Consider the following 12,290-nt stretch of genomic DNA (forward strand, 5'->3'; position numbering starts at 1 on the left):
TGTTCTGGATTCCCTTTGTTTGATTGACTGATTTTATTCACCACTAAGCAGCCAATGAGGCATGAGTGCTTCCCATCGGCCTGGACCTCAGTCTCATATTGTTTGGTATTGATTGCTTTGTGTGGTGTTTGCTGGATTGGTGCGAGTGCGTGTGATAACTGAGGTACGCGATTGGAGTGTTAAATACTTCATTAGACTCTGTAATGATGCATAAACACTACAAGCCCTCTGTATATGCACAGCCCTGATTAGGTCGTTGCAGGCAAGACTGATTCCCAGCTAAGTCATTTGGGTTGTTATTGGCTGCTATTTTTGCTAATGTGCATGCAAGTCATTAAGTTATTCCTTTGTTTCTTTCAGCCTACCTGGGAACTCTGGAGTTCAGCCTGCTATTTGACCAAGAAAATAACTGCTTGCACTGCACCGTCCACAAGGCTAAAGTAGGTTTACACTCACACAAACACTACTGGGTGTTTCTACAACTATAGACATTTTCGGGCTTGCAGTTTTAGAAAATAAACACTTTAAAGCATGCTTTCCACACTATCACTCGTCTACTGACAATGTCCGACAGTTGATGTTTTTGTTATTTTTTTCCTAAACTAACGAGCATTTCCACCACTTCTAAAATGATGTATTGTGTTTAATAATAATCTGTGATGGAACATTTTAAAAATAAAACAACAGACTGCTGTCTTGCTAGATAGCTAGAGTTTATGTATCGCAAATAAAATAAAGTTCTATTTTTACACGTTTTGCATCATTTGACAGAATTAAAGCTAGTTTGGAAATGACACAAATTATATTAAATTGTGCAAAATGTGCTTTTGGGAGAAAAAACAAGTAGTTGTAGAATGTAATAATGAATGTGTTTATCGTGGGTTTTCATATTTTGAGATTAAATGTCTTGGTCTGGGGACAAAAGTAGAAAATCTGTACATACAAGGAAAAATTTAAACGTTTCCAAGACCGTTTCAATGTGACTTTCATATTACAAAAACAAAAAAGTTGAAGTAAACCACTGGAACATAAAAGTGCCTGAACACCCTTTTAACAAAATTGACGTTTTGCGTCTTTTAGTCAGTTATCTTTGATTAGAGTACTTTTTAAAATTAAAATATTTACAAATTGCACAAATCTTTTTCAATATGCTATTAGTATTTTGTCATTATTATTTATTATTATTTTATTTCATTTACTATAAATACATGGGTCTTTTTTAATACTGATGACTCATACTGCACTCATTTACAAAATATTGTCCAATAAAATGTACTCTTTAAATTTCTCTACCCAACACCACTAAAACTGACCAGCAAAAGCAAGTAGCATCATGTATTTAAAGGGTTATTTCACCCAAAAATGAAAATTCTGTCATTAATTACTCACCTTCATGTAGTTTCAAACCCGTAAGACCTTCGTTCATCTTCGGAACACAAATTAAGATATTTTTGGTGGAATCTGAGAGCTGTCTGACCCTGCATAGACAGCAACGCAGCTGAAATGCTCCCAAGTCCAGAAACATAGCAAGGAGATCTGTAAAATAATCCATGTGACATCAGGGGTTCATCTGCAATTATACGAAGCTACGAGAATACTTTTTGTGCACAAAAGAAAAAATAATAACGACTGAAGAATATCTGCTGGAGGTAAACAGTGTATGCTGTTCTGTGTCAGCTGCGTCACGCCGGATCTGTTTCCTACGTTGTTGTGATTTGGTTGTTGTGATTTGATCTGAATGGAAACAGCATATCCATGTGACGCAGCTGACACAGAACAGCATACACTGTTTATGTCCAGCGGATATTCTTCAAAATGGCACCAGGTTGATGCGGAGGAGATGAATTGTTGAATAGAGTGTTCCGAAGATGAACGAAGGTCTTACGGGTTTGAAACGACATGAGGGTGAGTAATTAATGACAGAATTTTCATTTGAACTAACCCTTTAAACAGATAATTTACTAAACATAAAATTTGCTTGCTTGTCATCTCCCAAATGAAAATATACTGCAATCTTAAGCAATCAAACAACAAACAAACAAACAAAAATGTTTTTCTAAGTTAAACAGTCTTGACTGTAATGTTACCCATGTCAGAGTTCGAGGATTCGCCTCTGGTCCACTCCATACAGAGAACCATGCACCCTAAAGTGTGCATATCACTGTAAGGATATGATCCATCAACCTCTCACCCCAGACATGTGTGTGCATCTTTTGTGACATGAAGTCTGTGTGCTTTTGTGTGTTTGTTTGTGCCCACAGGGGTTGAAGGCCATGGACTCCAATGGACTGGCGGATCCATATGTAAAACTCCACCTCCTGCCTGGAGCAAGCAAGGTCACTGCAACCTTCTCACACGCACACAGCATGGTTCAACTCTCGCTGCACCATCAGCACAAGTTACGATTCCCCGACATGCACACACACACACACACACACACGTCAACACGTGCGTTGCACAAAACACACAGGCGTCATGTGAGCATGCATCACTGGCAGGGCCATCCTTGAGCACTGAAGCTGTTCATGTGGAGAACATGCGGTGGAAATGGGTGGATTCAGTGAGTGCTTCAGCACTGAATTATTCTCTCTTTCATTTCCGTTCATTTTCATCACATGTGACGAATGCACGGCGCTGTAATCTGTTCAAAGCAGGCCAGGCTGAGACAGGAGCAGTCAGAAGCGTCATGTCTTCTCTCCAGCGGTTTTTACTCTTTTCTGTCCTCCCGCACTCTCGTCCAAATCTCTGCCGCTATATCTCTGTCTATCGCCACATGACCCACTTTGACCTTGGAATACCAACACAGCGTTGAGTGCAGGATGGGAGGGAGGGATGGAAAAAAGAGAGAGACAGATGAGGGGGGACAGCAGCAGGTGGTTGTCATGGAAACAGCACAGATTGTTACACGACTCACGTCAACAGAGGAGTGTATATGTATGAGAGGGAAAGAGAAAACGAGAAGCGTCACGTCTTGTGTACGCTCCCACACACGCCAGCCTGGTAAATATCGACCGCCAGGGTTATACAGACACCTCCGGGCTTTTAAAAGGTGTACGAGCCAGAGATGCCCACCTTCAGACATACACACACTCAGGCACGTACGTGGGCGTGCAGGCATTAAAAGAACCCATTTATAACACTCTCTCTCCTTTTGTCCTTTTACACACTTCATGGTTTCATATGCATCCATATGCAATTATTAAGGGAATAGTTCACCTGAAAATAAATATTTTGTCTTTTACTCGACCTCATATGACATTCCTTCTTTTTTGTGAAAGATAAAAAGAGCTTTTTTGTTTGTACAATGGAAGTGAATGGTGACCATAACTGCTAAGAAAGATTTTCAGTAGTCACATCTTATATTTCAATCTGTTCCTCACAGAAAGTGTTGGACAGCTTGCAATATAGTGTACATGTCATATGGGCTACTTTTATGATTTTTAAAAAGGCTTGACCCAGTGTTGTTAACTAAAACTAAAACGTTTTCTGTAATTCAGTGTAAAAAAAGAAAAAAAAAGAGCTGAAATAAAATATAAATATTAGATGAAAAACTTAAACTTGTTTATTTTACATAGTTGTCAAGGCATTATTTCCAATTTATGATATTTAAGAGGGCTTGTCCCAGTGTTGTGAACCTAAAACTAAAGCACTAAATCATACTCCGTATTTAAAAAATAAAAAATAAAAAATAAAAGATATATATATATATATATATAAGATGAAAACTAGTTTTTTTTTATTTAAATCTATTTATTTCAGTTAGTTGTCAAGACAACAATAATTGTCTAATTTGTCAAATTTTTTTACATTTTAAGGTAAAGTACTAAAATACATGAAATAAAAATGCATTAAAGCTATTTAGAAATATTAAAAAAAACATAATAAAATTACTAAAACAAACTAAAATGAAAACTGAAAATATAAAAATAAAAGCTTCAAAATTTTCAAAATATTAGAAATGTTGCCTAGACAACACTCCGTACAATAAAAGTCAATAGTGACCATAACTGCTATGCAAGATTTTCAGTAGTCACATATTACATTTGATTCTGTCCCTCACTTAAAGCATCGTATTGCTTCAGAACAATTTAAATTTAGCACACAAATCATATGGGCTACTTTTATAACGTTTAAGAGAGCTTAACCCAGTGTTGTTAACTAAAGCTAAAATGTTTTCAGTAATTGAAAAAAAAAACAGGAATAAAAAAATGAATATTAAATAAAAAATTTGAAACAAAAAAAGAAAATGAGAAATGTTGCATTGACAACTAACTGAAATGTGTTTGAAATACTAAAATTTGTGAAACTAAAATAAAATTAAAGCTTTATAAAAATATTAAAAATATATATTAAAAATTACAATAGCACATTACAAAATTACTAAAAGCTAAATAAAAATGAAAACTGAAAATATACAAATAAAACCTAATTCAAAATATTAACAAATGCTACAATAGCTAGTCCCCATCCACTTTCATTGTATGGAAAATGGCAACCTGAACACAGCAGCTTTGGGACAACATGGCGATGAGTCATTTTTGCTTGAACTATCCCTTCCTCTTGTGCAGGAACTCCATCAGCCTCCCATAAAAAGTGCAGGAAGCATAAGGAAAAAAGCGAGAGGGAGGGAGAGATTGTAGGGCTGGAGAGTGGCCCCTTCTTAGTCGAGTGTGTGTGTGTGTGTGTGTGTGTGTGTGTCATCATCACACAGCATGGATAATGAGATATCTCTTCCAAGCTGCTGTTCTGGGAATCTCACTGCCCTGGGCCAGATGGAGGGAGGAAAGGGAGAGAGAGAGAGAGAAAAGGGGAAAGAGAGAAGTGAAAGTTGAGGATAAAATATTTAGAAGAAAATGTGATAGCACCGATTTGGCAGGAGCATCACACAGCATGGATAATGAGATATCTCTTCCAAGCTGCTGTTCTGGGAATCTCACTGCCCTGGGCCAGATGGAGGGAGGAAAGGGAGAGAGAGAGAGAGAAAAGGGGAAAGAGAGAAGTGAAAGTTGAGGATAAAATATTTAGAAGAAAATGTGATAGCACCGATTTGGCAGGAGGAGAGAGACAGGTGAAACCATATGCTGTTGCAGGCAAATATGCAATATGAGTGAGGAGCTTGGAGAAAAATAGCTGAAAAGGTAGTAGGGGTAATTAGCCATTTTTTGATGAATGCTTGAAAGGCAAACTCTGATTATATGAGTGTACAACCAATACTATGTTGTTATGGTTAACACAGTCTTTACTGTCTAAAGTGCCATGCTTTTATTCCACTTAACAATCACTGAAGTTTAAAGTCAACATGAAAATAAAGTTTACTTTCTTAATGCACTTTTCTAGTAAAGTGAATAAATTAATTAATTAATTAATACTTTAATTTTAAATTACTTTAAGAATGAATTAAAATACTTTAAGGATGCATTAAATCAAAAGTGGCTATTAAGAGATTTATAATGTTGCAAAAGATTTCTAAATAAATGGCAATCTTTTGAACTTTATATTCATCAAAGAATCCTGAAAAATGTCACTGTTTTCACCATTGAGAATAATAAGAAATGTTTCTTGAGCATCAAATCAGTATATTAGAATGATTTGAGAAGGATCATGGGACACTGAAGACTGGAGTAATGGCTGCTGAAAATTCAGCTTTGCCATCACAGGAATAAGTTTGAAACCTATTGAAATAGAAAACTGTTCTTTCCAGACTTTCTTTCCAAAACATTAAACCGTAATGTATATGTATATATATTATATTTATATATTTCCAGGAATATGGTTGTACCACCATTGTACCAAGGTACATTTTTGTATGGGATGCTATCAGATAATACTGTAATACCATGGTACTTTGACATGTAATGTTTGGTACCTTCTTATTGAATTGTAAATACCATGGTAAATACTGTATGTTAAATACTTAATATGGTCTTACCATCTAACGCCATCACTGTACCATGGTACTTCCACAGTAAAATGTGTGTCTGTCAATTAAATCAGTTGTGGTTTGAATGGTGCATTTCAAGTCCCAGTAGCTATTTGCTCAGTTGGTGCTGTTTTAATGAATTGTCACATGTATTTTTTGCTAATGTCTGTTGGAATTAAAGTGTGTTTATTCATTTGCCGAGCATCCTCGGGGGACGAGAGAGGATAGCCAAGCTTGGCTGGTTCCAGCTTTAAATGCAGCAGCGCAGAGAGTAGAACAGATCAAGAGAGAGAGAGATGAAATGAAATATGCAGAGAAGCAACATGTTCTTCAGGCAATGAATGACGTGGACTCGCTCTATCAGCAGAGCGAGCGCGAGAGAGGCTGCGGTTTGGGAGGTTGTGTTTGGGTCTTTACAGCTAGAGCGTTTCTTTGATTTAACACTAATTTGCTAAATGAGCTGTTGCAGGGTAATTGCCCAGTTTGGGGAGTTGAGAGTGTGAGAGTATGGGGTGGGAGCAGAATTTTAGGGAAGAAACAGCCGGGGTGATGGTGAGCTGTGGATTTGTGTGTGTTGTGGGTGGTCAGATTTGGCCTACATTGAGAGGAGCAAACGTCCCCACAAGCAGTGGAACCATTTTTCAGGGAGTACCAGCGGTGGTACTGGCTCACTCTGTACCCTAGGCAGGGTGTGACATGACTACAGGGGGGAAAAAGCACTTTTCTACTTGCTTTGTAGTGTTTTGTGTGAGATGAGTTCAGTGTTACAGTTTTTGTGCAGCGTGAAAGGGGACCCGGGTTCAAGCCCCGACCTAATATGATGTTGTTGTTGTTTGAATATACCAAGCAAAATTTTTACTGAACTTGACAGCCAGCCATCAGCATACTTTTTTTTTGCCAGGAAAAGAGCAATTTTGACATTTTATTCTACAGGAGGAAAAGTCATGCATGTTTGGAGCAATATGGGTGTGCATGAATGATGACAGAATTTTTGACTCTGTTGAACTGGCCAGATTTAGATGGAACACCTTTTTTACTTACAGCAACAACACAAATGAATTAATAACATACATTTTTGGAAGTTTCTTTTAAAATTGTCTTCATGGGTATGATGCTTTTGCCCACAAGGATAGTAAAACATGAAATCACCTGCTTTGTAGAGAAAGCTAAAGTTCATATATAATGAACATACACATACACAAAAATATGTAATAATAATATTAATAAAATAAATAATGTTAATATATTGAAAATGCTTTAAAATTATCAATCTGTCTGTCTATCCGTTCGTCCATCTGTCTGTCTGCCATTCTGTTTATCGCTCTAAATATCAGTATCTATCGCTCTAACTATTGTTCTATCACTCGATCATTAGAGAATACGCTTATTTTAGGGTTTGGGTTAATCCTATAATTAGTTTAGTTAAATATAAAATGAGTTGAAATATAAAAACAAACAGAAATGTATCATTGCTCATGATATGCTCATTTAGAAAGCTAGGTAAACAAGTGTATGTATGTGAGTATTAGGGGGAGCAGATTTTAGGGTAAGAAACAGAAGGGGTAATGATGATTGTGTTTGTGACAGAGGGGAGGTGAGCTGTGGAAAGCCTCCCATCCTCTCTCTCTCCTCTGCAAAGTAGGTGAGCAGATGTCTGCCTTTCACCTGAGGGAGAAGAGATAAATGATGTTTCCTCTCCTGTCCTCCCTGACTGACTCTCCTCTTCATCTCTCCCACTGTCATCTCTACCCAGATGCATCATGCTCATTCTAGGGGCATGTGTCCCCTCAGATTTTTGGTCCAAGTAGATTTAAAAATCCTATTTCTTAAAAATTATTGCAGGTAAAATAGGTTCTGAAATACTGGCACTTTCACTTATCTAAATTTGGAGAGTCCAGCTGAGCCTTACACTTACATAAACTAAGTTTTTTTCTCTCTCTCTCTGCATCTTAATGTATCTCACCTTGGCTACAAAATGAGCCAGGACTGCAAAAAGTGCATGACACCTCTGTCTCAAACTATTTATGTACTTTGTTAGGTGTAGCTGGATACTTCCTAAGTTTTTCTGTGTCCTTGTCATAATTAAATATCATTTCAGATTTTATTTATTTATTTTTGGTTAAACACGTGGTACAAAATTAAATTATTACTACACCTGTTTAGCAGCTGTAAAAAAAAATGTTACCCTGCATTTTTAAAAATTATATTAATTTTTTTAATTATATTACATTCTTAAATTATATTACGTTTATACATATTTATGTTTTTATATTTATATTTTATGTATTTTTATTTTATTATATGTCCATTTGAGCCATTCTCATGATGTGATAAGATCGCCCTGTCAAAAAAAGTCTGTCATCATTAAACAGAAAAATGTGGTGCAGTATTGATATTGATGTTTAATGTGCAGTTATGTGCAAATCCATATTTATACATATTTCGGTGATGTTCATTCAAGATAAAACTACAACATAAAACTTCAGCTTCAACTCCAGTTACTGGCCTTAATCACTACATGAGTTTAGAGCTCGGTTTCTTCATTTAGGATGTACTGGGGTGATGTGGTGTTGTGGTTAAGGCTCAGGCTGGTAACCGCGGGGTAGCTTGACCATCACCATTATGCACTTGAGCGAGGCACTTAACCCCATGTTGCTCCAGGGGGACTGTCCCAATAATAAGCTCATGGTGCTGTTCTATGATGACATTGCGTAAAAGTCATGGAAACATTCCACTGGATATATGGTGATAAATTAAAGCTTTATTTTAATGGAATAATGTTTGAGAACGTGTTTCAACCTCACCTGCACTGAAAAAAGTCATTGTATTCATCAGTATTTTTGTCTTGTGTTTCAGTAAAAACATCTAAACATCATTAAAAACAGACAAATTCTTGTTTTCAGAGAATATATCTTGAATTAAGTTTCTTGTTTCTTCATGTTAAAGAAGTTTCTTCTTTATGTTTCTTGATTTAAGGTACAATATTTTAAAAAGGAAAATTTTTCTAATGGGGTAAGAAAAGCTTAATTGTAAGTTATATTCCCTAAAAATAAGTCGTCTTATCTTGCATAATTTTGTGTATAATATATGTGTGTAAAATGCTCTATAAAATTTATAGAGAACCAAACCAGCACTAACAAGCACAAACAAGCTGGAATTTTGGTTTAGGTTGGTCTTTTCGGCAGTGTTTTATATATATATATATATACAAATTCACTAGCTACCCCACAATAAATCTTACTTCAATTGTTACATCCAAGAGTAATAAAAATGATGTCCATTACAGCTCAGTCTGGGATAGAATTTGCCTGAAAAGGCAAAAAATATTGCTGTATGTGCTCAGATGAAAATGATCTTTAGGAGATAGGATAGGAGAGGTTGTGTGGAAGCCCTTATATGGAGGTGATTTGGGCGTGTCTTATGCTAATGACTAACTGAAGCACACGCTCCCTCATTTACAATAATCTGGGTTCATCAACATTAGACTGATGGTAAGAACAAATTTATGTGTGCGCACAGCTGTTTCAAAGCCAGCAGAAATTTTGTGCGAGCAGCTTTGTCTTGACCCAGTGTGTGTATAAATTAACTTCGTTATCAGTCTCAATACACTCTCCCTCTCTTTTTCAGGCAAATAAATTACGCACTAAGACTTTAAAGAACACGCTGAATCCAGTGTGGAACGAAACGCTCATCTATCACGGCATCACGGCTGCTGACATGACCACCAAAACCCTCAGGTACTGTACCACCTCTGTTTTCCATTATCCTCACCAGCTTCAAGTATTTTTGGTTCTACTTGCACTTTCAATTCACCTTTGAGTATATGGCTCTCTGTTAAACCCTGTGAGTGTCTCCATCCGATGTATTAATGACAGTGAGAGCGTGTGAGTCATTTGTGTGTGTGCATGTGTGAATTTCATTACTTTCAGGTCAAGTCAACTCTCCAGAAGCACATTGCCACTCGGAGCACATTGTGTGTGGGCATGTGTGTATGAGTGTGTGTCTTCGACAGTGTGTAGTGGACGTCTCTGTGGTGCAATAACACACAATAACCTTAAGGTAACACCCACAATGTGGTCTAACCTTCGGTGTAGAGGTATGGTACAATTTGAGCAATAAAACTCAGAGGACAGAAAGAGATAGGGGCAATTTCTCTAGAAATGTAATAGAAACCCTTGTGATCCACAGCTGGGAAACAAACCTAGCAGGAGCTCTCGTGGGATGAGAGAGAGGGAGAGATAAAGAGAGAGCGAAGCAGCTTGCTTTACTTGTTCCACTTTTTGGTTGAGACCATGAAAAATTTGAGTTTCATGCTGAAAGAGTTTTTACCTCAACCCCGATTTACCTCAGTGTTTCAATCCAGAGATTTTTGCCTCTGCAGTACGCTAAGATATTGTAGAAATTGTGAAATTGTTTAACACAGAAACATCTTTGTAGTTTAAGAAAAACAATTAGCTGCATACATTCTGCCAAAAGTGTTTCTTGTGGTAAACATGGATTCTCGCCACTTTGGAATCCCACTGGATGAGTTTGATTCGATGATACTTTCCGCTCTGTTACGCTCTGTGACCATCATCCCGAAGAGCAGGTTGTCGGAGCCCAGGGCATAGATGGAGTATGTCACCACAGGCAGCGTCAGCACCTTGTCACAGTGACTATGTCTGGGCTGTGACAGCTGGCCGATCTCAAACCTAACTGCAGTAGTTCAGTGAAGGGTGAGGCGAGAAGAATTCATATTTTATGTATAAAATCCCAAACATTGTAATGCAAGATTTTGGAGATCTGATCCAAAGCGAGTAGTTCCATATTTACTATATTTCCTCCCGTATGGCCTTCTGTCTTTTCTATCATCAGCTTGTCTTTTGTCATGTGAATGTAATTTCCCACATGAGAGCAATGACTGCTGGTGGCAGGCTATTGGCAGGAAACATTTTCTGAATGTGTTATCAATAGTGCTATTGTGCCGTTATAGAAAAGCATCCTATGCTATTACCAGAGTCGTCATCATAACAGGTATCACTGAAGCATACAGTATGTGTTCATTGTTCATTAGTAGGCAGTGTGAGTGTTCTTTTAGGAGCCTAGCAGACAAATTTGTTTTGCCACATTTTAAAAACACCCTGACTCTGTGCCCTAACCAGACGTGACACTTTACAGCGTCATTTTTTCTGCTCTCACAAGAGTGAAAATGCATGATGCAATGATTACTGCCAATCAGAAGTTTAATGTTCAATATACAGTTGTGGGGAGGGATTTTTGACAACTTTTCAACATTTTTGATAGTTCTGGGTGGAGGAATTAGATTTATCATAGTGAAAAAAATTGTTTAGATACATTCACTGATTCATGGTCAATCTATCCATCATTCTAGCTATCATTCTATCTATTCAGTGTTTTATCATTCTATCCATCCATCCATTGTTCTATCAGTCAATCCATCCATCCATTCATTGTTCTATCGGTCAATATATACATCATTCTAGCCATCCATCATTCTATCGTTCAATCAATCCATCCATCCTTTCATCGTTCTGTCAGTCAGTCTATCCATCATTCTAACCATCCATCCATCCATAGTTCTGTTGGTCAATCCATCCACCATTGTTCTATCGGTCAATCAATCCATCCATCCACCATTCTGTTGGTCAATCTATCCATCATTCTAGCCATCCATCCATCGTTCTATTGGCCAATCAATCAATCCATCCATCCATCCATCGTTCTGTCGGTCAATCTATCCGTCATTCTAACTATCCATCCATCGTTCTATTGGGCAGTCAATCCATCTATCCATCCATTGTTCTGTCGTTCCATCAATCCATCCATCCATCCATCGTTCTGTTGGTCAGTCCATCCATCCATCCATCATTCTATCATCGTTCTATCGGTCAAACAATTCATTGTTCCACTTTTAGGTTGAGACCATGAAAAATTTGAGTTTCATCCATCGTTCTATCGGTCAATCAATTCATCCATCCATCATTCTGTTGGTCAGTCTATCCATCATTCTAGCCATTCATCCATCCATCCATCCATCCATCGTTCTATTAGTCAATCAGTCAATCCATCCATCCATCCATCGTTTTGTCGGTCGGTCGGACGGTCCATCCATCCATCGTTCTGTCGGTCAATCCATCCATTGGTCAATCTATCCATCATTCTATCATTTTAGCTATCCATCCATCCATCCATTGTTGTAGCATCATGTGGAGCAGTTTTAGATATTGTAAGATGTGTTAAATGAAGTTGAGTGTACTGCACTCTTATTGGTAGCTGAAATCATTAATCGAATTAGCATATGAACCACTTAATAAACGTGTGAAAAATTCAGAATGACGAGGAGTCAAATTCTGCATAAACCTGTGGAGCT

General features: G+C 37.4%; 1 protein-coding gene across 5 annotated transcripts in view; it reads left to right on the forward strand.

Moving 5' to 3' along the window:
• Window positions 1-12,290, forward strand: part of LOC107699113 (double C2-like domain-containing protein beta) — a 73,728-nt gene that overhangs the window by 38,345 nt on the left and 23,093 nt on the right. For all 5 annotated transcript variants that reach the window (XM_016500289.1, XM_016500321.1, XM_016500305.1 and 2 more), the window contains 3 exons: window positions 361-440; window positions 2,262-2,336; window positions 9,548-9,657. In XM_016500289.1, the coding sequence (XP_016355775.1) occupies window positions 361-440; window positions 2,262-2,336; window positions 9,548-9,657 (265 nt within the window). The remainder of the gene's footprint in view (window positions 1-360; window positions 441-2,261; window positions 2,337-9,547; window positions 9,658-12,290) is intronic.

This window comes from Sinocyclocheilus anshuiensis, unplaced genomic scaffold (assembly GCF_001515605.1).
Source record: "Sinocyclocheilus anshuiensis isolate Anshui unplaced genomic scaffold, SAMN03320099.WGS_v1.1 scaffold477, whole genome shotgun sequence".
Classification (NCBI taxonomy): Eukaryota; Metazoa; Chordata; class Actinopteri; order Cypriniformes; family Cyprinidae; genus Sinocyclocheilus; species Sinocyclocheilus anshuiensis.